The 27,606-nt window shown below is 36.8% G+C and overlaps 1 protein-coding gene across 12 annotated transcripts in view; it reads right to left on the bottom strand.

Annotated features, from left to right (window-relative positions):
- Window positions 1-27,606, bottom strand: part of Lcorl (ligand dependent nuclear receptor corepressor like) — a 155,193-nt gene that overhangs the window by 83,120 nt on the left and 44,467 nt on the right. For 7 of the 12 annotated variants that reach the window (XM_021657265.2, XM_021657268.2, XM_060365357.1 and 4 more), the window contains exons 3-4: window positions 4,760-4,839; window positions 3,765-3,894 (exon numbers count right to left, since the gene is read on the bottom strand). The exons of 1 other annotated variant lie outside the window; for it this stretch is intronic. In XM_021657265.2, coding sequence (XP_021512940.2) covers window positions 3,765-3,894; window positions 4,760-4,839 — 210 coding nt within the window. Of the gene's footprint in view, window positions 1-2,376; window positions 2,424-3,764; window positions 3,895-4,759; window positions 4,840-27,606 lie in introns of all 12 variants that reach the window. 4 more of the 12 variants (XM_060365353.1, XM_060365351.1, XM_060365352.1 and 1 more) reach the window with 2 other exon arrangements.

Raw genomic sequence — 27,606 nt, 5'->3', positions numbered from 1 at the left:
TACAGGTGCTAAATAATTTCTTTTAATAATAATGAAGTAACAATACCATTAAATACTTATGAAAAACTTAGATAACTAAACATAATTTATTTTATTAATAACTTATTCATTCAAGAAATATTTTCTCAGCGGGGGATTTAATTAGGGAGAAGGGAAAAGATTAATACAGAAGGAACAAGGAAGTAAAATGACAGGTAAGTTTGTCAGAAAAAGTGACAAGGAGCCATATCTACCTAAGTTTATATATGATACTCGTAAGCCTGTGTATAGATATACTACATACAGAGCTCAAATGCAAGTTTTCATTTGGACTGACAGTGCTCTCCCCAAGAGCCACAGACTAACAAAACCCGTAACACTGGGCATGAGAAGTTGGTCAGGGTTGTCTAAGGGAACACCAAAACACAGGCTATTGCTGTTGCCCACAGTTGCCTCCAGAAGATTGAAGGTAAGTCCTTATTGCTGAAGGCACCATATATTTGGGATACAGGACTCAGTGGATCTGATCCGGCTCTAACCTGAAAGCCTTCTGCCTGAGAACTAGCATTCATGGTACCAGAAGGTGTCATGCAAGCTTGCAAGGGAGGACAGCAATCAATAGTCCTACCCAGCTATGATTCCTATGAATTACAACAATGACCAGCATGGCATGGTATCTCTGAGAGCACAATAGTGGAATATATATCTTGGTGGTAACCAACAGCCCTCTGACTAGACTTAAGGTCCATTCAACAAGAGAGAAGTTATTCTTGGTTGGAAACCTAGACAACTAGCTGGGGCTAGTGAAGTCATGGCTCTTGGAGGAAAACTGAGAACCGATAACTTCTACTTTACTAAATCAGCATAATTCTAACTACATTCTAAATATTTATCCTGATGCCCACAGATGTGTACTTCTCACCCTCCAATGAGGAAACTTTCCTTTGCAACAGGTGGAGACCATTATAGAAGACAACAAAATGCAGAGTTGTGGAGTATAGTCACAACCGATACATGTACAACACAATTCCTACACCTAAAGCTCAGGGATCATTGTGAAAGAGGGAGTGAAAAACACTGCAAAAGCAAGAGGAATAGAAAGTTTGCTGTGAAATTTTATCTCCTAGAAATGCTGGAGAAGCCACACCCAGAAAGTCTCATCAACATGGCCTAAACAAGGACAGCACCAACAGACATGCTAACATGGAGGGAGATTTTGTGGGGCTCAATCCTATAAAAACAACAACAAAACTACTACAGGTAACTAAGCAATGTTGAGGGAGTGGGAAAATAGTCTTTTACAGGGAACAGTGCCCAAATTGGCTATCTAATACCAAGTGATCAGTCCTAAAATCATAAGCACACAAGTAACGTTATACAGACTAAGCATGCTGTAGTCATGTATTTAGGCTTGAGTCTTTCAACATGCAGTCTCTAGATGGTGGTATTGTTGTGGAAAACTTAGAAGTAGAAGCAGAGAGAGGGTGAGGAAGGGCAGGCCGTTAGGGCCTACAGCCCAGCTTTTGGCCCCACGGTTTGCCTCTTTGCCTGGCTACTGTGTGAGGAGCTATGCCTTGTTTTCCTATGCAGAACTCTAAAATCTAGAGTTTCTTCAGCCTTCATGCCTTTTCCACCACCAAGGACTAAAATCTTCAGAAATAGTGAGTCAAATAAGCCTTCCCTCTCTTAAGTAGTTTTTACACTGAAATGAGAAAAGTGACTAACAGGTGTAAAAATCTTATTTGAGGACATTATTAATCCAAATAATAATAGTTTATATTTATCATTAACATAACTCTCAAAATGCTAAATTAGAAAATACAGTAAGTTAGAATAGAGTATTAAAATCTTACTTTACATTTTGATAAGATGATCAATATAAGGCTATTGCTAACATTAAGTAGTAAAGTATCAATACTATTGCCGTGAATATCCAGGATATCTAAAAATTATCAAAATAAGAAAAATTTCAGGAAAAGAACACTTCGTCAATGGCTTATCTGCCAAAGCCTCATGTATTTCCTGTCTTTAAAAACATATTTATTGCCTATTATCTTAAAGTATGGTTAATTACATTTGTTTAAAAGAGATGAGCTAAGAATTAATACCACGAAAAGCTATTATTTTCTGTCCTCCTTCTAGTTAAACAATTCTGGAAATTTCTAAAATGGTTCTATTGAAGAAACATAATGAAACAGCAACAACAACAAAATCCTAGCTAAATCTAGAAAAAGGTGATGTATTACATATAAAGACATTATCAAAGACAAAACCTGAAATAAGGCAAAAGTTCAATAAGAATCTTTCATTTAAAATCTCTGCAATCTTTCAAAAGATCTTAAAGAATACTAAGAAATTCCCAAATCAAGAGGTCACTAAATATCCAACAACACTCACCCAACTATTGGTAGGAGACCTCTTGGAGACCCAGATGCTTGAATCAGCTGAAATAGTACCAAGTGTTTACTGATTATTCTTACCAAAGCAATGGAGCATAGGCTAACTCCATACTATAAAAACCTGAAAGTTACTCATATTGACAGGTCTACTTACTGCCATTATAAATGACTCAAAGAATAAAAAATTAATTCCAAAGTAAACCAAACTATGCTGCATGTGTGTTAATTTTAATCCTTAGTGATACAAGTCTAACATCTAAGTATTATAAACAAACTGCAGAACAGCCTTTTCTAAATTAGCATGTTATAAAATTTTTAAAAATGCATGATACTTTAACATTGACTCCAACTAGAAATTGAAAAGAAATATTCTTTTTAAAAATAATACAAATTTTCTAACATTTATTTTAGTAGCAAACAAGGAAAGGGTTTTTTTGTTGTTGTTAGTTGTTTTTTTTTTTTTTTAAGTTATTTCCATGTTTTCAAAATGTAACTGTTTTGGCTTTTTTATTACACTAGTGACTTTTGTAATCAGTATTCTCATAAACACAAAGAACAAAAAATTATCAACTAAATGAGAGACTCAAAAGTAAACAGTACTTTTAATATTAATGTTTAATATTGTTAAAATATGAATTTAGCAAAAAAAAAATATGCTTCAACCTAAATTTAAAGAGGAGTAGAACAGAATCAACCCCAAGCTAGGAATATAAGCAGTACTCTCTCAATCTCTAAAAGTTGAAGATAAAAAGGTAACTTAAACCCACACAAACACATATGATCCTTTCTCCAAACATCCACATGGGGGTTGACAACAGACAACCTACAATCATGGGAACAACTAGGTACAAAGCATGAAAGACTACAATTTTCCCAAGCACTTTAAATATAAAAACTGCTTTTGCCTTATAGATGTGTGTCAAGTATGGGAATAAGTGAAACAAGATACATTTGGTTGAAATACGCCAAACAGACAAATTCAGAACAGACTTTTTATGTCAACCATACATACTCAAGCTGACAAATACTCAAGCAGTAAGCCAGCTGGCAAAGGATGTAAGAGACACATTACTAGGGATAGGTCTGCAACACAACATATCTATAGCTTCTTCATTGTCTAACACTTTTTAAAGACTTGAGAATAGCAATAAAATAATGAAAGTGAGAAGCACATAAATATTTTGAACAGTGCCCATGAAGGAGAAATTTGAGAATAGGATGTTGAGAACAAATGGACTGATTATCTTATTGGCCTTATTAGGACAAAGAAGGAAGCAATTAAGAATAAAGCAGGGACTGACATATTAAAAAACAAAAACAAAAAACTCTTCCATGAGAAAAATTTAAACACTGCAAAATTTAAATGACAAAGCATGCCAGTATTACCTTTCTTTCGAAAGAGTGCATTTAGGTAATGTTCTGCTTGGCATTCAATCTTATCAGTGTGGGACTGGCCCTGAGATGATAGCTCCTCTGTTGGCGTTGACTGTGAAGAATCAAGAGATGGTATACACTCCTAAAATTATAAGAAAGTAACATACCTAATTACTCTTCATTAAAACCTCAGCCCCAATTAAATGTCAAAATTGTTTTAAAATTCAGTTCTGCCTTTTATAAAATATCAAATTATATCAAAAGAATATAAAATCTGTGATAAAATTAAGGGGGGGGGAACCAAATGTACTTATAGCAGGAGACCAAAATCGCCTTATTCCTTACCAAAACTATGATAAAACATGTGCGTGTTGGGGAATGGGGTGAGGGTGAGCAGGCACCAACGAAAACTTTACTATATGCATGCCAGTGAGGTTTAACAAAGCAGAGGTTTAACAAAGCAGAGGAGCTTAAAATTCTTCTCAGCTCTGCTCATCATAACAGATAAGGAATCAGGATTTCTCACCATACAAGAAGATGCCCATATTTCATCATTAACACAGGAAATATTTCTGATAGCCAAAAGACGTTAAAAGCAGTGAAAGGGTTCCAGATAGTAGTATACTGTCTCCTTACTAACAATTGCTAAGAAACCAGACTGTAGAGTGGTCATATATAAACTAGGTCTCCAAGCATTCCCTTGGATACCTAAATACCAACCTGACATAAAGTGAAGCTCATGAGGCAGAAAGTACTAAAAAACAGATACAAAGAAAACCAAACTAAACCAAAAAAAAAAAAAAAAAAATTAAAAAAAAGGAAGGAAAAAAATAATGAGATCTTAAAAAATCTAAACTAAATATTGGATATATTCTTCTCATTCAACAAAATCAGGTATTTAAATTTTCACTGAATAACAATTATCAGAACAACTTAAGTTAAAAAAAAAGAACTGTTTTACAATTGTGTGATTATTTTAAAAATAATTTCATGGCACTAAAACTTACACTGACTGCTTCCCTCTGTAGGTTACAAAATGAACATTTTTCATCCATAGACCAGTCAGTCAGCTCTTCTGGTTCACAGTCTTTAAAAGAAGGAAAATATTCATTAAATATACTAACTTTATTAAAACCAGCAAAATCACCATCTCTATAGTAATGGCAAAAGGAAAAAAAATGAAAAAACAAAAATAAAACCTAACTACTAACAATAAGGAAAAAAAGTTCAACTTTCAAATTAACCTCTTGATATCTAAAAATAAAGAGAATAGGCCATAAGAAAACAAACACCAAGAATAGTGAGCTGGTTGTATATTAATACTTTTCTAACAGTAGAGTTTTAAGTTTCATCTCATCATTTCAAAGATTCAAGATTGCTATTTACTAATTTCCTTTTTATTTTCATTATGACAGTCAGACTAAAGGGGAAGATATGAGAAGGGATAAATTTTGTACAATATGAAAAAAATATAATACAGAGAAATGGAAGAAAGGACCAAAGGTCAAGTTGAGAACACACAAATTTGAGAATATGGAATGACGCCTATAAAAACAAGAAACAATTCAATCTGTAGATCAAAAATAAGGTCAGACGTTTTCATTTTCAAGTGCTTACTTACAAGAAAAAGATGGAGTGAACACATAGGTTATGCCATCCAATGAAAACTATGGACTATTATCCCCACAGGTTAGTGCTGCTCTCAGGCTTAGTCACAGAAATTCCTGTTTGCAGTGGTGACAAGAGACTCATAATTGGCCAAAAAGTACTTAGAACAAATGACTGTTGAATACTCAGCCCTATTGGGACATCTATATCACATTTCCTGCACCCTGACACTCAGGAAACATCTTGGAAGAAGGAGTAGAGTTTAAGAACTGGGGCATGAAGAGTACTGTATTCTGGACTTGACAGGGCTATTACACTTATGAACTCACAGAGGCAGTGGTTACCTGCAGAAGACGGACCTATCCACATTCCAGCATAAATGTGGAGGGGCTCCGTAGGCCCTATTCCCCCGTGAGGCCTCAAAGGCAGTTAGTGGATGTTGGCAGAAGGGAAGTCCTATTTGCAGTAACAAAGTTACTGGTCAAGTTGTCTTTGCTCAAGTAAATGCCCTAAACTTATGCAACCAACAATAATTAAATGCAGAGGGGCACAAAAAATAAAACTTAGGAAAGAAGACTTGAGAAGATTTGGGAGGGGGGTTAAGCTAGGATAATAGTGGCAAGGGTAATATAATCAAAGCACATTACATACATCTATAAAATAGTGACTGAATAAACATTTAAAATATGGATTGCTTTCTTTCTCTTTTCTTTTTTTCCCCTGAATATTACTCTGTACAACACAAAAGTTCTAATATTAAAAAGTTTCTAGAACACAAAAAACACTTATCTGCTAAGAACATTTTAAGAAGGTATGAGAACGCTGTCTTTCTAATTACATTTAGTAAATGTACTGAATCTTAAAGTCAATGATAACAACAGAATGTCCTTCTAATTCCTGTCCCTAAATAAATTTGCATGCAGAATCTTACAAGTGTATTCTTTACTATCTGAGACAGCTATACAATGGGTATTTGGAAAACTATCAGTGTGCTACAGAATTTTTTCAAAAAACACAATGGAGCTGAAGATATAGCTCTTCTAAGTTACACAGAAAATAAAGTATACTGTACCTAGAAGGATAATGAACAGTTATACTGATTAGGGTCATTCCTAAGGCCTTTTACATTAATCCAAACACAGAGTAGAAGACCATATAAATCAATAGAAAGACTTTGTCAGTAGTACAAAAATATTATTAACACATACATTAGCAAAGAACAGTATGTGGGAACGTAAGACCTGTACACTGGTAATGTGAAGCTATGTGAAGACTGGAAATCTTCATTTAGTAGTTATGACTTTTGTTTCAATCAGCTTATGAGTGCAATGTAGATTATATTTCCTAACTATTTTGCAGACAAATTAAAATGTTATAAAATCTAGCACCATGCAAAGGTACTTATTAGCAATACAGAATACTAAATGCTGTTTTTTTTTTAAATCCTGTACCATTAAACATGTATTTGATAAGGTTATTTTGTAGAAGATTAAATACCTGCTTGATATATGGTCACTTTTCTATAGACAGCTTCACATACAAAACCTTTAAATACCCTGACAATTAAAAACTGATTCCTGGGCTTGGGAGATGGTTCATATTTTAAAGGCATGTCTTACAATTCATGTTTGGCTAAGTCTCCATGTGGGTTCCCTAATAAGAGGAGCAGGGGTTTGTCTCTGCCATAAACTCTGCTGCCTGCTCTTTGATCACTTCCCTCTGGCGGGCGACCTTGCCAACCCATAGAGGAAGAGGATCCAGGTAGTCCTGATGATATTTGATAGATAAGAGTCAGACAGTAGGGGAGGAAGACTTCCCCTATCAGTGGACTAGGGGAGAGGGGTAGAGGGGGAAAAGGAAAGGAGGGAGGGTAGCACTGGAAGGAGATGAGGAAGGAGGCTACAATCGAGATATAAGGTGAATAAATTGTAAAATAATAATAATAATAAATAATAATAATAATAATAAAAGAATATGGTAATGTATGAAAAAACCCAAACAAACAAAAACAATTCAAGTTTGATCCACTGAAACCATATTTAAGAAGCCAGATGGGGTAGCATGAACTTGTAATCTTGTCAGTCCTCTAATGAGATGAGAGGTAGAGATAGGGACTCACTTGAAAACTTGCGGCCAGCTAGCCTGGAGCATGAGCTGTAGCAGCACAAACGAGAGACTGCTTCAAAAAGATAAAGAACTAGCTCCCCTGAAAGTTAACCTCTGACCCCCACACGCGCAAAAAAACCGCATGTGTACAGACACACTCATGCACACACGCATGCACCAAAAACTTGGAGGAAAACACTTGAGTCCTTATAGAACTTTAGCTGTGTAAGCTTACATTGTTTTGATCCTGGAATAAAGATGTGTGCATCATTCATTGCTGAGGCTTTGAAAGAAAAGGTGTGACCCAGCCCCATTTGAAACAGAACAATGCTTTGTAGGATCTGGGTGGTGTGGAACTCACTAGGTAGACCAGAATAACCTGGAATTTGTAGAGGTCATTCTGTCTTCCAACTGCTAGGATTACAGATCTGGAACAGCATCCAGGCCTCCCCTCAGTTACCTTGACATTTCCCCGTCTACCACAGGAACTTGCCCCAGGTGCAACCCTGGGGTTTACATAGACAGACTGCAGTGCAGTTTCCTCAAATCACTCTTAAAGTTAGTCACAGATTCCAGAGCTACTTATTATTTAGGATTAGTGCTGCAAAACATGACTTCTGCCAAACACAACAGTTTTGATAAGTCAAGGAATCCTTAGTGATTTTATTTTTATCACGGCTTTCATGAGAAACAAAATGACACTGAGATTTTTGAAAAATGGCTAACAGACTTAGGAAGATATTAAAAAACAAACTGTTTCTGTGCAAGGGAGACTGGCCGATGGTGGTCAAGACCACTGGCTGTGCTACCAGAGGACCTAGACTCAATACCCAGCACGCACATAGTGGCTCACAACCATCTATAACTCCAATTTTGGGGATCTGATGCATTCTTCTGGCCTCTTGTGAACATGGCACATACACATGAATGTAATCAAGACACATATGGATGGTTTTCATGCATAAAAATTGTTATAAATTTAAAAATATACGAATTCAATGAGTTTCAAAGCTAATGTATATTGACACACAACAATTTTAGATTAAGACAATTATCAATTGTAACATAAAAACTGAGGCTCAAAAAGATGTAAATAATATAACTTTATTGAAATAGGTATGGTGGTATACACTTAAAATTCTAGTACTCAGGAGGCTGAGGCAGGCAAACTGAAAGAAGTTCAAGGATGGCTAATTTCCAGACGAGCCAGGGTTACAGTAAGACCCCAACAAAAATACTAAAATATAAATAGAAATAAAAATTAATTGTAAAAACTGATATAGGTATAGGAATATTCTATATAATAGATGTGACCTCAAGCAAGTATGCTTTTCTAGGCTTCAGTATCTTCCCTGGAACATGAAGAGAGTAATACTAGCATCTTAAGGCTGCAGGAACAGTTACATAAAAACATATGATGTATGTAAGTTCAAAAGATGCAACTTTCATTTATTTTGAACACTTTATTCTTTTTAATATACTTTATTCACTGAATATAAATTTATAGTTTCCAAAGACAAATTTATAGTTTTCCAAAGTAAAAAATAAAAACCTCAATTTTATTCTGTGTTACTCATTGAACAATAGAACTTTACTAATTTCTGGAAAAGAAAATGAACAATGACAATGCAGCTACAAAATAACATTGCGGCTACAGGTGCAGCCCAGTGGTGCAGCACTTGTTTCTTATAAACAAAGAATGGGTCTTAATTCTGTAACACATGCACACGTGCGTGCATACACACACACTAGTGTGAGCTCACACACAGGTGCATGCATGTGCACAGAGATACACATACTATTTTATATACTTAAACCAATTTTTATTATGAAGCATTTTAGTAACTACACAGAGCACAGACTCCATGGTTTGTTTGTTTTATTGCTATTGTTCTAGTTTTGTGCTTGTTTTATTTTTTTAGAGAAAGATTATGAAGTTGAGGGTCAATCTGGGAGAAATTGAGAGAGAGGAAAGAATATGATCAAAATACATGGTATAAAATAACAAAGATAGAACTAAAGAAAAATATAAAAATTATCTACAAATTTCACTATCAAGAGCTGATGAGTCCAACATTTGTTATATATCCTCCCAGTTTGTAGCATAGGCCTTTCTAAAAATTAAAATCAGTTGGTTCTTTGAAAAGATAATATAACCCATAAATATCTAGCTAAGCTAAATAGGGAAAAAAAGAGTAAAATATTCCAGTATCATAACAGATGGGCTAGTCACTTCTGAAGTTAGAGACATTGAAAGAATAAAGAAATGTTACAAATAATAGTATGCCCAGAAATTTGTTAACTTTGGTGAAATGACCAATATATCTCTCTCTAACAGCAAAAGCAGCCAAATCTCAGGCAAGGACAACAGATAACCTCAGGGAAGCTGGAGCTATTTAAAAAATAGATAAAGAATTAAACAAACATCTGCCAAACAGAAAACAGCATCGCACGTGGTTCTTTACCATCCATTCCAGAAAACAAAAACAAAAGAAATGCTTCCTAATTCTGGTTCTGATACTTTCCAAATATCAAGACCAGTCTAAACACTCCCATCTGGAAGATACACAGATTCAAATATGTGTGTGACAAGATGCTCAATACCAAATGTCATTAGGGCTCTACACACTGGGAAAATAGATCTATTAGATTCATAAAAACCCAAACACATCTATTGAAGGCTAGGAAAGACTAGGAGCAGCAAGGGAACAGCAACATCTTTCACTGCTGGTGGGAATTCAAAGTAGACTTTTGAAAACAGCCTAGCTGTTTCTAAAAATCACAGTCTTCTCCTATGCTCTAACAATGATACTCTTAGGTATTCATGCTAATGAAAGAAAGTAGAAAACTTTTGTCTACCTCCAGACTTGCAGACATTTAGTGAAGCCTTACTTAGAGCTGCCAAAAATTTTAAAGTGACTAAAATATGCTTCAGTAAATAGATAAGCAAACACTAGGCACATTCATGCTAGGCAAGAATATTAAGTAACAGAAAGAAAACCACTACTGAGTTACAAAAAGACAGACCCACAAATGCATACTGCTAAGTGAAAGAAATATGTATGGAGAAACTACATACAAACCCATTCTAACTATGTGATACTGTGGGAAAAGCCAACCTTCAGAGACAGTAAAAGTAAAAACTATTTTCCACAGGTTGGGGGAGAAGGGAGGAGAAGAGGAGACTGATACGATAATGGTAGCATTGTGTGCTATAATGGTAGACCCATGACAACATGCATGAACCTAGTATGTTTAACAAACTAATTTCTAAAGGAATATAAGTATTTATGCAAACATGTATACAAAACAGATGAAGCTTTAAGTCCCAAGTTGAAACCTGGTTTAGCAGAGAACAATGAAGTTCAACTATGAAAGGCAAGGAGGCTAGAAAGGAAGGTTGTTTTTTTTTCTTTTTCTTTTATTTCAAAGCTTAAAAGACCTCTAGAACTTTAAAACAGAAGATGATAATATATCTAGTATCTGCAACAGGTGCTTTGAAAATTAGACAGGAAACACTGGAATATTTCTATGTATACCTGTTACAATCCACCCTTACCCAAGGAACATTTAAGAAAATATGAAGACATATGTGACATAAAATGAGATAAATTTGAAATCTCCAATAAAATAAAATTTGCTACAAGGTTCTAAAATTCTAGAGAATGAGATGTAAAGTTCATCTAATAAAAAGACTAGACTATTATACAATATGATTGATGGCAATGAAAGACTCATACTTAGCCATAGACTTGCCTCTAGTTGTTAAGAGTCTTTGCAAGAAAACCACAAAATGATCATTTAAAACATGTTTGCATTCTTAAATTATATATTTTTGATAAAATATATAAATTTATAATCCACACTTTAAAAAATTACCATAACCATTTTGGTATCTCTATTTTTCTAGTACATTTTCAATAAAAATAAATATACTTTTACATACCCTATTGTTGAAAATTCAACACACTTTGGTTGTAAGACACAGAAATCAAGTTGGAACTGACCTGAAAACTCCCTCCCTGCTGGATAGCTTTAACACTGCCAGAAGGTGCTATGCAGATCTTCAATGGTATTTCCCAGAGGCAAACCTAGCCTGCTACAATACCAACCTACCAGACAAGAAATACCCACTGGTGCAAAAGTGGCACAAATGTTGTATTGCTTCCCAGACACCTTTTTATTGGATTTGAAGTCTTCTCCAAAAGAGAGAATTTGTGCCTGGTACTGTAAACCTTGGAAGATTCTAGGTCCCAGAGAGGCACCTATTATCATTGTTTTGCTAAAGGGACATCTTGTCAAACTGCCCTCTAAATACTTGCATATATATATATATATATATATATATATATATATATATATATATATATATATATATATGTTCATGCTACCCTCAACCTTGTCCAAGGAAGATTTACTCTACCACGTTAATGCAGTGGTCAGAAGTTAATGCAGACTCTTATCAAAGTGCTGAGAATAAGTGACTATTGGGTGCTCAGCCCTAAATGAGACATCTATGTCAACTCTCCTCCCTGCAGGCTAAAGAAACATGAAGAAAGATGGGGTCAAAATAATGAAGGGACAGAGAATGGGGAAGAGTGCTGTGAAATGCTGTGTTTTGTACATGGCATGGCTGCTATACTCATGAACTCACTGCAGCTACAGTTACCTATACAGAATCAATCCAACAAAATCAATCAACATCCCAAAAGGCAGAACTAATTGAACTCAGTGTGTTACACATATTTAAAAGAAGTTACAGATCATCAAAGGTAGGGGAAAGGGATATTTTGGTGGTACTTGAGGGAGGGGGAAGGGTGAGTTGGGAGTACACTTCAATCAAGATACACTGCTTACATGTATGACACTGTCAAATAATAAATAAAATCATTTTATTACAGATACACACACATATATTTATATATCCTTTCTAGAAAAAAATGCATCAGTGTAGGTATATTTGGGGTTTATTTTGTCAACTTGACACAATCTAGGATTATCCGGGAAGGAAGTCTTAATGAGGGATATCTAGGTTAGGCTGGCCTACAGTCATGTTTGTGTGAGATTATCTTGATTACTAAGGAGGCAGCAAGATCTACCTACTGTGGGTGACACTATATTCTAGGAAGAGGATTCGGAGCTGTGTGAGAGCAGGGAAGCAGAGTTTAGTTTACACACGCATGAGTCCATGCTCTCTTCTCTCTACTGTACACACGATGTGACCAGTTGCTTCGTTTCAGTCACCTTACTTCTCCACAACGCTACAATAACCTACAATTATGAGTCAAGCTTTCTTCCTTAAATTGCTTTTGTCTAAGGAAAAGGAAATAAAACACACATATAACATAAACAGTAATTTCATTTTCTTCAACCCAATAATCCATTTGTGTTAATAATTTATTCAACATAACTCTTAGTAACTGAATATATTTCAATTATTACTAAAATTATTTCACAGCTTATTTTTAATACATAGTAGCAAAACTGAGAACTATGTTTAAAAGCCTGTAATAAACAGCCATATGTATATGTATACCTTCTGCAAATCTGATTATTTTCTGGAAAACCCTAGAAGTCATTATTGTACAAATCATACCCTTTAAACTTTTTTTTAAGATTTATTTATTTATTTATTTATTTATTTATTTATTTATTTATTTATTATGTATGCAGTGTTCTGACTGAATTGATGCCTGCAGGCCAGAAGAGGGCACCAGACTTCATAGATGGTTGTGAGCCACCATGTGGTTACTGAGAATTGAACTCAGGACCTTTGGAAGAGCAGCCAGTGCTTTTAAACTCTGAGCTTTAACACTTACTGATAAACTCTTTTAGGAATGTTGTACTGATAATACATAAAACCCCCTAGAGTTTACTAACTTACCCTTGATAAACATGAGATTTTTATCATTAAAAATAATTCTTTATAGCTTGATAGTAAATTTTTGTTCTTTAGAATAATTAGTAAAATGATAGTGATTCCTTAAACACTTATAAGCATGTTGTGACAGCTGAATATAATCCAATCCAAAAATAATATATATTCTCAATTTCCAAAGTCATATATAGGAGGAAGTTAATGGGAATACCTGGATACAAGCAAAGTATTAATACGTATGCTTGAAAATGACATGATGAAAGCCAGTATTTTGTATGTTAACTTAAAAAAAGATGAGGTGGGCCACTAAACAAAGCACTTGACACACAGAGCATGGGGAGCTGTGCCTAAAACTTCAGACTCTACAGCGAGTTGCATGTCTGTCCTTTTAGTATTCTAACAGTACGAAGGCAGAAACAAGAGAACCCTCTAAAGCTCACTGTCCAGCTGTTCCAGCCAATGCAGCAGCAAACTGTCAAAAAAGGTGTCAAAAAAGGTGACAATTGATACCTCAAATTATTCTCTCACCTCCTCATGTATGCAGTGCTATGTGCAATCCTCTCCCACTTACTCTTACACAGACACATGGAAATAATTAAAAAGAAACACTAAGGGAACCTTAAGTCATAACTTTTGGCACATGTGAGAAAAAGCCTATCAGTAAGTATTAAAGACAGTTTGAATTCAAGATACTAGTATTAGTACGATAAAAACAATTAGGATATCCTTTATACAGAACTGTTGTAATGAAAATCAAGCCAGGACACACTTAGTAAGAAATGTTCCTGGGAACCTGCAGGCCATTCCTGCCAGAGAAGCAGGTAGGCAAACTTCACAAGCCTTTTCATTCCTCCAAATCCAATCCCCCAGGCTCATCCCCAGTCCTTCTCACTCTCAGACCCCCATTCCCAGAGATAAAGTAGGTTCTGCTGGAACATTCTGCTTTCCTCCCAGAGGTGGACTCCCTAAGCCTTGCCCTTCCAAGTCCATCGCCACTTTTTTTTTGGTTTGGTTTATTTGAGACAGGGTTTCTCTGTGTAGCCTTGGCTGTCCTGGACTTGCTTTGTAAACCAGATTGGCCTCAAACTCACAGAGCTCCACCTGCCTCTCACTCCCTGAGTGCTAGGATTACAGGTGTGCACTATTGCACCCGGCTAGCCCATCGTCATTTCTAAGTGTCGATTCCCAATATCTAAAAACACTTTTTACCTGAAACCTGCAGTGGTCACACATATCAGGATCCCAGAAGAATTTATTAGCAGGAAACACACAGCTACAACAATCTTCTAGTAATCGAAGAGGGCAAGAAAAAGGAGTATCCTTACCAGGCCACAGAAGATGACAATGCAGCCACTCCCTGATGAGATCTGATAGACTAAGATCAGAAGGAAGGAGAGGGAGAGCTCCCCTATCAGTGGACTTGGGGAGGGGCATGCAAAGGGGGTGGGAGAGTGGGATCGGGAGGGGAAGAGGGAGGGGCTTATGGGGGGATACAAAGTAAATAAAGTGTAATTAATAAAAATAAAAAATAAAAAAAAGAGACCAGAGAGCAGACTGTAGAATTACAATCTTCCCAAACCCAAATGCCTAGACTCCAACATAAAAACACAGCCAATAACAGTCACGCAATGTCTCTACTAGAGATGAGTAACCCTACCACAGCCAGCAGGCCATTAAGTATTTGAAGACAGCTGAGCATAAGAGGCTATTTAAGCTGTGGGCTGGCTTTCCCCGGGGTCCGAGGATTGTTCAATGTTCCTGAATAAACTGCATTGAAAAAAAAAAAAAAAAAGAAAAAGATCTTAAAATAGCATTAATGAATATGATAGAGGTTGTTAAAGAGTAGGTGGATAAATCCCTTATAGAAAGTTATGAAAACACAACAGTGGAAGGAAAAGAATAAAACAACTCAAGACTTGAAAGTGACAATCAAATTTTAAAAAATGGGGAAATTTAGAAACTCAAACAGCAACTTCAGAGGAAAGCCTCATCAATAGAATATAAGAGACAGAAGGGAGAATCTCAGGCATTGGAAACACAATAGAAGAAATGGCTATCTCAGTTAAAACAAAAAGAGTTAAATCTAAAAAACTCCTGGTATAAAACAGAGGAAATCTGTGGCATTAAAAAAGCTAAGAATAATAGGAATAAATAAAGAAACAGAAACCCAAGCCAAAGACACAGAAAATGATTTCAACAAAAGAAAATTTTCCTAATCTAAACAATGAAATGTTTATCAAGGTACAAGAAGCATACAGAACACAAAATAAACTATACTAGAAAAGAAAGTTGCTTCAGCACATAACACCAAGTGTATGGAACAAAGAAAGAATATTTTAAAAATTCAAGGGAAAGAGACCAGTTAACAAATAAAGCCAGACTTATTAGAATAACACCCACTTTTCAAAGGAGACTAAAGCCAGAAGGGCTTGGACTATAGACCACAGATGGCAGCACAGAGCATACTATAACCAGCAAAACTCTCACTCACAATAGACCAGTAAGACATTCCATATTAAAGCCAAATTCAAGCAATAGTCATCTACAAACCCAGTCCTAATGCCCATGTAAAGAAGTTAACCACACCCAAGAAAACACAAGGAATAAATAATCCCACAACAGCATTGGTGCATGCAGGTATGCACGCTTGCCCCACAACAAAATAATAGGAATGTACAAATGTTGCTTACTGATATCTCTAAACACCAATCGTCTCAATTACCCAATAAAAACAAAAAAACAAACAAACAAACAAAAAACCCACACACAATATAAGAGAACAGATTCGAAAACAGGATCCATCCCTCTGTTTCATCCAAGAAACACACCTTAACATCAAGGATAGATATCACCTCAGAGTAAAAGGATGGAAAAACTACATTCTAACAAGCAGGTGTAGCCATTTTAAATTTTGACAATAGACTTCAAACTGAAACCTATCAGAAGGGATAGGAAAGCACACCATATAATCATCAAAGAAAAAAAATCCACGAGAGTACATTGCAATTATTAACATCTAGGCACCAAACACAAGGACACCAAGGTTCATAAAAGAAATATTACTACTAAATTTCTCACACACTCTTGACAATACACTGGCCACCCAGAATAGATAGATAGATAGATAGATAGATAGATAGATAGATAGATAGATAGATAGATAGACAGACAGACAGACAGACAGATAGATAGATAGATAGATGCGAGATCGGGCATGTGCAGGGTGGTATGGACATGGCTTCATCTAGCAACTGATGGGAGAAGATGTGAAGACATTAGCAAAATATTAGGCAGAACCCTGGGAAACTCATAGAAGAGGAGAAACAAATGTAGAAGCCAGAGAGGTTGAAGACAGTACAAAAACACAGTTCACAAAATCAACTAAACAGGGCTCATAGGGGCACACAGAGACTGAACCAACAATCAGGGAGCTGGCATGAACTAGGTCCTCTGCATATATGTTATAGTTATGTAGCTTGATGTTTTTGTGGGGCTCCTAATATTTGGAGTAGGGGGTATCTTTGTCTTTTTCACCTGATCTTTGGACCCCTTCCTCCTGCTGGGTTGCCTCATCCAGCCTTGATATGAGGGTTTGTTACAAACCTTTTAAAAAAATTAATTAATTACAATTTATTCACTTTGTATCCCCACTGTAGCCCCCTCTGATGTCTCCTCCTAATCCTACCCACCCTCCCTCTTCTCCCCCTATGCCCTTTTCCTAGTCCCCTGATAGGGGAGGACCTCTTCCCCTTCTATCTGACCCTAGCTTATCAGGTCTCATCAAGGCTGGCTGCATCATCTTCCTCAGTTGCACATTCCAGGAGGAGGTGGTCAAAGAACAGGCCACTGAGTTCACGTCAGAGACAGCCCCTGATCCGCTTACTAGGGAACCCACTTGGAACCTGAGCAGCATGTGGGCTTCCTCTGAGCAGGGGGTCTAGGTCCTCTACATGCATGGTCCTTGGTTGGGGACACTGGGCCCAGGTCTTTTGGCTCTGTTGGTCTCCTTGTGGAGTTCCTGCCCCTTCCGGGTCTTTCTATCTCTCTCTTCTTCCATAATGTTTCTTGTATTCTGCCCAAAGTTTGACTATGAGTTTCAGTATTTCCTTCAATACCCTGGTGGGTAGAGTCTTTCAGAGGCCCCCTGTGGAAGGGTCCTGTCCTGTTCCTTGTTTTCTCCTACTTCCAATGTCTATCCTGTTTGCCCTTCTGAGTGAAGTTTCAGTGTCTTCCCTAGGGTCTTCCTTGTTGTTTAGCTCCTTTAGCACTATAGATTTTAGTATGTTCATCCTATGTTATATGGCTAATAACCACTTACATTATGTGTCTTTCTGCTTCTGGATTACCTCAGTGAGGATAATCTTTTCTATCTCACACCATTTGCCTGCAAATTTCATGATTTCCTTGTTTTTAATTGCTGAGTAGTAGTACATTGTGTAAATGTACCACAATTTCTGTCCATTCCTCCACTGAGGGACATCTAAGTTGTTTCCAGATTCTGGCTATTATGAACAGAGTTGCTATGTACATGGTTAAGCAAATGTCCTTACTGAATGGTGGGGTATCTTTTGGGTATATGTTTAGGAGTGGTATAGCCAGATCTTGAGATAGCACTATTCCCAGTTTTCTGAGAAAGTGCCAGATTGATTTCCAAAGCAGTTGTACAAGGTTACATTCTCGCCAGCAATGGAGGAGGGTTCCCCTTTCTCCACATCCTCTTGAGCTGACATTATGCCTTGAGTTCTTTATTTTAGCTATTCTGATGGGTATGAGCTGGAATCTCAAGGTTGGTTTCATTTGCATTTCTCAGATGACATTACAAGTCTTTTTTTTTCCTAATTTTTTAATTTTACTTTCTTATTAGTTACATTTTGTTAACTCTGTAATCCCAGCTGTATCCCGCTCCCTCTTTCCCTCCCCAATCCCACCCGCCCCTGTCATCTGCTCCCTGCCCCTTTCCAAGTCCACTGATAGGGGAGGACCTCCTCCCCTTTCATCTGACCCTGTTTTATCAGGTATCTTCAGGGCTGGCTGCCAAGTCCTCCTCTGTGCCCTAGCAGGACTGCTCCTCCCTTGGGGGGTAGGGAGGTCAAAGAACCTGCCATTGAGTTCCTGTCAGAAATAGTCCCTGTTCCCCTTTCTATGGGAAACCAATTGGTTACTGAGCTACCACAGGCTACATCCGAGCAGAGGTTGTAGGTTATATCCATACATGGTCCTTGGTGGAGTGTCAGTCTCAGAAAAGACCCTGTGCCCAGATATATTGGTCCTGGTGGTGCTCCTATCCTTTCCACATCATTTCTTATTTTAACTTGTCATGCAGTGTTCAGTTGATAGCCCTAAGGGGCCTGCTCTGTTTTGAAGGGAAAGAGAAAGAGTGGATCTGTGGGATAGTGATGCTGAGAGTCAGGTATTGGGAGGAGTGGAGGAAGGGGAAACTGAGGTTGGGTATAATATATGAGAGAAGGATAAATAAAACAAAATAATAAAAAGAACTAAACAGAGAAATGCTGGAGTTAAGTAATGTTATAAACCAAATGTAACTAACAGACATGTACAAAATAGTTCATCCAAACACAAAAAAGTATATACCGTATTCTCAGCACTTCATAGAACTTTCTCCAAAACTGACCATACATCTGGGCACAAAGCAAGTCTCAAAAGATACAACAACAAAATTAAAATAACATCCTGCATATTGTCTGACTACCACAGATTAAAGCTGGATATCAACAGAAACAAAACAAAACTTACAACCGCATGGAAACTGAACAACTATCTACTGAAAGAAAGAAATTAAAGACTTTCTAAAACTGAATAAAAATGAATACAAAATACATCCAAGCTCATGGGACACAAAGAAGACTTTTCTAAGAGGCAAGATCATTGTACTAAATGCCTACATGAAAAAAATTAGAGAGCTCTCATACTAGTAACTTAACGGCATACCTGAAAGCTCTAGGGAAAAAAAGTAACTGAATCCCAAAGGAATAGACGGCAGGAAATAAACCAACTCAGGACTGAAATCAATAAAATAAAAATAACAGAGACAAATGTACAAAGAATCAATGAAGCAAAGAGTTGGTTCTTTTAGGAAATCAGTAAGATTAATAAACCCTTATCCAAATTACCTAAAATGCATCAAGAGAAGATCCAAATTAGTAAAATTAGAAATGAAAAGGGGGACATAACAGACACTAAGGAAATCGAGAGAATCACAAAGACACCTTTAAAAACCTGTAATCTCACCAAACTGGAAAATCTAAAAGAAACATAATTTTCTTAATATATACAACTTAGCAAAGTTAAATCAGATAAGCAATTTTAACAGACCTATGACCTCAGGTGTAATAGAAGCAAATATTAAAATTGTCCCAACCAAAACTAGCTGAGAAATAAAATGAAATAAAATAAAATAAAATGAAATGAAATAAAATAAAATGAAATGAAATAAAATAAAACCAACAAAAAACAGCCCAGGGCCAGATGATTTGGGTGCAGACTTCTACAAAACTTTTATGGAAGAGTTAATTTCATTACTCCTCAAATTATTCTACAAAATAGAAACAGCAGGAACACTGAATTCTTTTTCATAAGGTCAATGTTACCCTGATAGCCAAGCCACATAAAGATCTAACCAAAAGAGAAAGAATATTACAGACCAATTTCCCTTATGAACATAGATATAAAAAAATGCTCAATAAAATACTTGCAAGCTGAATCCAAAAATACATCAAAGAGATCATCCACCATGATCAAGTAGGCTTCATCCTAGAGATTCAGGGATGGTTCAACATATGTATATCAATAAATGTAATCCACCCAATAAACAAACTGAAAGACAAAAAATAAAATCACATGATCATCTCATTAAATGCAGAAAAGGCCTTTGACAAAATCCAACACTGCTTCAAGAAAAAAGTTCAGGGGAAATCAAAGATACAGGGAAATAACTCAACCCAATAAAGGCAATTAACAGCAGCATATAGACAAAATAATCTTAAAAGGGAGAGAAATTCTAAGCAATTGCATTAAAATCAGGAACAAGACAAGGTTGCCCACTCTCTCCAGGCCTACTCAACATAGTGCTCGCAATCTTAGCTAGTGCAATAAAACAACTTAAGAAGTTCAAGAAAATACAAACCCAAAAGGAAGAAATCAAGTATCTCTACTTGCAGACCATGTGATAGTATACATAAGTGACCCCTAAAAATCTACCAGGAAACTCTTACAGATGATAAATACATTTAGCCAAGTAGTTAGATACAAAATTAACCCACAAAAATTAGCAGCCCTCCTATATACAAATGACAAATGGATTGAGAAAAAAATTGGGAAACAATACCTTTCATAACAGCCTCAAATAATAGAAAATATCTTGGGAGTAACTCTAACCAAGCAAGTGACACAACTGCATGATAATAAGACACTGAAAAAACAATTAAAGAAGGTATCAGAAGATGGAAAGATCTCCAATGCTCATGGATCAGGAGGATCAATGTAGTAAAAAATGGCCATCCTAACAAAAGCAATGTACGGATTCAACGTAATCCCCATCAAAATTCCAACAAGAATTCTTCACAAGTACTGAAAGGACAAGTTCAGTTGTCTATGGAAACACACACACTCAAACAAAAACCCTCCAGGATAGTTAAAACAATCATGAATAAAAGCACTGCAGGAGGTATCACTCTCAGTGATTTCAAGCTGTATTACAGATCTATTGTAATAAAAAAATAGCACGGTGTTGACATAAAAACAGACACATTGGTTGGCTACCCAGAGGCTATTTAAGCTGTGGGCTGGCTTTCCCCAGGGTCCGAGAATTGTTCAAGGTTCCTGAATAAAATGCATTGAAAAAAAAAAAAGAAAAAAGAAAAAGGATCTTACAATGTAATAGATATCCCATTGTAAAATTCGCAAGGCAAATAAATGTAATTAAAAAAAAAACAGACACATTGATCAATGGAATCAAAATGAAGACCCAGACACAAATCCACACATATATAGACAACTGATTTTTGATAAAGAAGCCATAAATACACACTGGAAGAAAAGACAGCATTTCAACAAATGGTGCTGGTCAAAGTGGATGGCTATGGCTGTATGTAAAAAACTCCAAATACATCTAAACTTAGCACCCTGCATAAAATTTAAATCCAGATAAATCAAAGATTTCAATATAAAACCTAATACACTGAAGCTGACAGAAGAGAAAGTGGGGAATATCCTTGAATTCATTGGCAAAGGAAGAGTTTCTAAACAGAACACTGATAGCACAGGTAGTAAAATCAACAAGAAATAAATGGGACTTCATGAAACTTTGCATGGTTAAAATAAAAAACAAAACAAAACAAAACAAAAAAACACCATCTTTCGGACACTGAAACAGCCTGCAGAATGAGAAATTATTTTTATCAAGTACACATCAGATAGAGGCCTAATATCCAAAATATATAAAGAACTCAAAAAAGCTAGTCATCAAGATAACAAGTAAGCCAGTTAAAAATTGTGGTACAGATCTAAAAACAGACCCCAAAATAAGAAACTCAAATGACTGAAAAACACTTAAAATGTAACATCTTTAGCCATCGGGGAAATTCAAATAAAAAAATACTTTGAGATTCCATCTTACACTTGTCAGAATGGCCAAGATCAACAACACAAGTGACAGCTCATGTGGGTAAAGATGTGCAGCAAGGAGAACACACCTCCATTACTGGTGGGAGTGCAAACTACGGAATGTATGGCATTCTCAGGAAAATGGAAATTGATCTACCTCAAGATCCAGCTATAGCACTGTTGGACACATACCCAAAAGATGCTTCATCACTTCAGAGATACTTGCTGAACCATGTTCATTGTTGCTTCTATTACTAACAGCCTGAAATTGGAAAAATCCTAGATGTTTGTCAACAAAATAATAGATACTTGCCATTGGGGCAGGAGGTGCAGTGGAGAAATCATGAAATTTGCAGATAAATGGGTGGAACTAGGTGGAAAATTCATCCTAAGTGGGGTACTCCAGACTCAAAAGGACAAACATGGTATATATTCACTGATCTGTGGATATTAACTGTTAAGTCAATAATAACCACACTATGGTAGAATCACAGATGTTAGGTACAGGGTAAAGTACTGGGGACATGCTGGGGGAGATAGATCTGGTTAGGAGAGGGAAATGGAATAGTTAACTATAGATGGATGGATGGCAGGGGGTTGGAATGGTAGAAGCAAGTAAGGAGGGGACAAGGGAAAGAATACAGAGAGACACAACTAAACTTAAGGGTCATCTGAGATGTAGTATGAAAACATATCACAATAGAAGCTTCCTAAAACACATACATATACATATGAAGGCAATCTAAATGAAAACACCAAATAATGGGAGAGACAGGGTTCCAAATGGTCATCTCCTGTCATCAATTAAAGCTTCCAGACCTGGGACTGGCTTACATCTAATTGATTTGTTGGCCAAAGGGGTCCCACAGGAATCTCCAAACAACCCTGGCTGTTGTCAAACTACAGGTTGCTTTCTATAAACTGATGGTAAAGGCTCCACTGCTGAAGACAAGACCTATATAACTCACTGAACATGGATAGGTCAAGCTGGAACCTACATAAAGCCTTTACCCATTCATGCTAACATCTTTGGTACAGGAAAGTACTTTGTATACTACCAAAAGTGAAATGTAAACACCAACACAGCCACAAACCCTTTGGATCTACAATGGTGTCCTACCTGCAAGATATGGTAATACAATGGTGGTCCTAGACAAACTGACACCTGATTTGACTTAAGGCCCACTTCATGAGATGAAAGCTTATACCCAACACTGCTTAGGTGACCAAGAACTTGAGACTAGATAGCCTAGGGACCTATGGAGAAAACGAAGTATCATTTTTCTTATGTATATAAAAGTAGCTATAAAATAACTCCTGTTGACATTCTGCTATACTCATAGTTCAGTGCCTTGCTCAGTCATCATTGGACAAGCTTCTTCCCACAGCAGATGGGAACAAATACAGAGATCTATACCCAGACATTATGCACAGTCAAGAGTCCTTGGAACACTCACTCAGCTCTAAATGGGATGTCCCCGTCAAATGCTCCCATCATGGTTCAGGGAACCTTGCAGAAGAGGAGGCAGAAAGAGCATAAGAGCCAGAGGGTACGGAAAACACTAAGAAAACAAGGCCCTCTAAATCAACATGACCGAAGCTCGTATGAATTCACAGAGACTGTATCAACATGTACAGAGCCTACACGGGTCTGCAACAGTCCTTCTGTATATATATTATGACTTCCAATTCATTGTCTTTATGAGATTCCAGGATGTAGCAATAAGTGGGTCTCTGATTCTTGTCCTTTCTCTTTGGCTCTTTCCCTTCTGTTTTGTCTAATTTGTTGTGTTTGTTTTTATTTTATTTTATATTTTATTATTATCCCTTTGAAGCCTGTTTTCTAATGAGAGATAGAAGGAGAGCACATCTGGATGGCAGGGCAAGTGAAGAGGAACTGGGAGCAGTAGAGGGAGGGGAAGTATAATAAGGATACCTTATGTGAGGAAAAAAAACTATTTTAAAGGAAAAGAAATATATTCCTGTTAAATTGAAATATTTTTCTATTATTAGTCACTACCAAAATCACTGCCAATATTATCAAGAAAAACTTTTCTCCCTTAATGAATTATAAAAAAAGACTCTACCGTTTTCAGAACCTATGCTAGCAAAGAGCTAAATTTAAAGTTTTTAAATGTATCATCACAGACACAAGTGATTCTCTCTCAAACTCAATAGAAACAAGAAAACAAAACAAAAAAAGAAACAAACAACAACCTGTTTCCTGACTTTTAGCCATTGTTTTTCTTTAGAATTTTTATCTAAACATTGTCTCTGAGAAGCTCTTAATCTACACCAAAAGAGATGCCCTAACAAAGAGACAGCAAATTCAGTGCATGAATTCACTGAGCCAAGTATACTCCTTTCCTAATATGTACAAGCCTTTCATCAAACAAATCTATATGAATCAAATAAATAAAATTAAAAGAAATAAACCCAACAAACATCTGACAAAACTTACAAGACTGTTCACTTAAAAACTATGATTCCTTAAGTTAATAAGCAAGCATGGTCTGAGAGAGTCTCCAGGAAACAGTGAGGGAAGTTGGACAACAGTTAACAGAAAGGTAAATGATACTTAAATATCTCTAGTATCAATGGCATAGTAAAGCAGGAAACTTTATGAAGTAGAAGAAAAACCCGAAAGTCCATCCTGGCAGGATTGTCTTAGTTTTGGGAGCTCCCAGCTGGCAGTGAAAGGAATGCCAATAGCAGATGGCCAGATCTAGGGCTTAAGACAGAGAGACTAAGAAAAAACATGCACTATACTTACACTAATGAGACTATTAAGAAGCAGAAGAGAGAGTCAGACTAGAGATGCACATTGGCACTAGCAGAGAGTAGAGATGGCAGGAAAACCTCTCTTCTTGGCACTCAGCATTCACCTGGAGTGAGCCATGTAAGAACATGTTTAAAAGGCCTATGATTTACACTCTTAGTACATGTCAGGGAACTAGGGAACTACACACTGAGACCAGGCCAGCAGAATACTTTTGATTACAGGAAGAAACTGAATGAGAACCACATAGTGGTCATCAGCAACAGAGGTAGAAATTTGGGTCTTCAGGTGAACATATTAAAGTTTCAAAGACCTAGACCCAACCTTGAAAGAAAAAAAAAAAAAAAAAGCTATTCAAAGGCAAAGTCAGTATTCCCAATCATACTCCCGAAGGACTGCCCACAGTTCTAAACAGCATCTGTGACTGCACTTATGAAGAGAGCTGACTTACTGAACCAGTGTCTATAATCTGATTTCCCATAGCACAGTCTGGAGGTGAGAACAGCAGATGAAGATTCCTAGGTAGGCATAACCAGCATCTGAGACAAAGACCCAGGAATAGAGTAGGCATTTGACAATCAAGGAAGGAATAATGAGGGGCTCAATATTGGGAAAACAGGCCAAACTGCATTCATAAAACACAGCATTCTGCTCTTCAAATTCTCTTTATTTCACACCAAATGTCTATTTAGCAGGATAGATCTGTTTTGCCATCTCTCCAGCTCCAATAAATAAGATTGACTAATCTTTGGTGTGGTGGTTTGAAAACACCCCACCCCCCCCCAAAAAAAAAAAACAACTCACAGGCAGTGGTGTTATTGGAGGTGTTGCCTTTGTGTAGTAGGCATGGTCTTGTTGGAGGAAGTGTGTCACTGGAGGTGGGCTTTGCTGTTTCAGAAGCTCAAACCAGGCCCAGTGTCACTCTCTTTTCCTGCTGCCTGCAAATCTGGATGTATAAATCCTGGCTCCTTCACTAGCCTTATATCTGCCTGTGTGACACCATGCTTTCCACCATGATGATAATAGACTAAAGCTCTGAATTTATAAGCCAGCCCCAATTAAATGTTTTCCTTTATATGAGTTACTGTGGTCATGATATCTCTTCACAGCAACAGAAACCCTAACTAACACACTTAGGCAAACCATTTGAAAGAGAAAGACAAGTTAATAAAATTTGAGATGAAAGGAAAGTAATTTGAACAAAAACCAATAAAACTGAAAAAAGTCACTAGGACATACCTTAGAAATATATTCCACTAAACTGGAAATTTTAAAAGAAACACATACATTCTAGATTGATATGACCTATCAAAATTAGATCAAGATAAGCACTTTAAACAGATTGATCGCAAACAAAGATACAGAAGCAGTAACAATAATTAAAACAAAATTCCCCTTCTAAAACAAAAAAGTGTAGATTCACAGATTGCAAAATTCTACAGTAACTTTAAAGAACTACCACCAAATGGTTCACAAACTATTCCATAAGATAGAAAAGGAAAGAACACTATCAAACTCTTTTTATGAAGTCCAAAAACAGATAAAGAGAACAAAGAGTACAGATAATCTCACTGATGAACAGATATAAAATTTAATATAGTATGTATAAATCAAATTCAGAATACATAATTAATACATTAACCATGATCAGGCTGGCTTCACCCAGGAGGAACATATTTATCTGTGTATGTAATATGACTTACTTCAACTACATGATAATGTACCCTTGCAGGTCTAGTAGATGGTGTGAGGTCAGCTGAAGATTCTCTCATGAGACTGAAACCCCACTTGTTTGGCCACTGTGAGTAGAAAGTGTGACTTCTGTGAAACCTACAGGATTCTGGCCTTAGCCTCTTAGTAGACACCAGAAAGAGAGGAGTAGCAACAAAGCACAGCAATTGGCAGTGTTTTAATCCCCACTGCCCTCATCTGTACAGCTCTAATAATATCAATGGAATCTTCTATTAGAGCTCCTTGGTTGGTTCTTGAGGTTGGTGCCCATCACCCTCAAAAAGTAGACCATCTCAATGGCTACAACCCCAACACCCTAAACAGGATAATACCACCCTTCTGGTGTCATGTACAGTGTACGAACATTACAAGTTTCAGCTACCTGCTAACATTAAATTATGTCCTGAGATTGAGCAGACTCAGTGTACCATCCCCATGACTGATACACTTACTATTGGCCACTTGACCAATGTAGTCAACAAAAACACGCTCCATGCAGTAATCTATTCCAATGTATTCTCTAGGCTGAGACAGCCCTAAGAATTTGTAAACAAGAACTCTGAATCTCTGTTCAATTTCTGTTCCCCCTTTTCCTAGCAAGATACAAAGCTCTATAGCAGCCTTGTACATTTCATCCAGTGGGCAGGCCTCACGTTCTCCAGTATGAGAGGCCTATGTTATTACTGTTGCCTGTATGCAAGGGTTTAAAGACCTCTTCCAGGGTGAAATGGGCAAGGACAGGAAAATGTCCCATTCATGGTTGAGCATAGGCTCATTTTTCATTATGAAAGCAGCAGAATTGTGTGACTCTGGCATGGTCCTTCCTGACACTAAAGTTAATGATCCCTCCTGTGCACATGCTATATCACTATTATGAAAACAAGGAATAGTGTGGGTTCCTCAATTATATCTAGCACAGTCACAAAGACAACTAGTACCACTTCATTACCAAGAGGAGAAGCTTCTTATCTTGGGCCCACCTCAATGGGATTACCTACTTCAAACCCCTTGGATCTACCCATCCTGTCCATGAAACCCTGGAGGGGCAACGGGAAATGACTCTAGATACAATCATTCAACTATGGACATTTCTTGATCAATCTAGTCTGGCTGGAGTACTTCCTGGACAG

Source organism: Meriones unguiculatus, chromosome 12 (assembly GCF_030254825.1).
Source record: "Meriones unguiculatus strain TT.TT164.6M chromosome 12, Bangor_MerUng_6.1, whole genome shotgun sequence".
Classification (NCBI taxonomy): domain Eukaryota; kingdom Metazoa; phylum Chordata; class Mammalia; order Rodentia; family Muridae; genus Meriones; species Meriones unguiculatus.
Note: the sequence above shows the minus strand (reverse complement) of the source record. Positions and strands in the feature narration are given on the sequence as shown.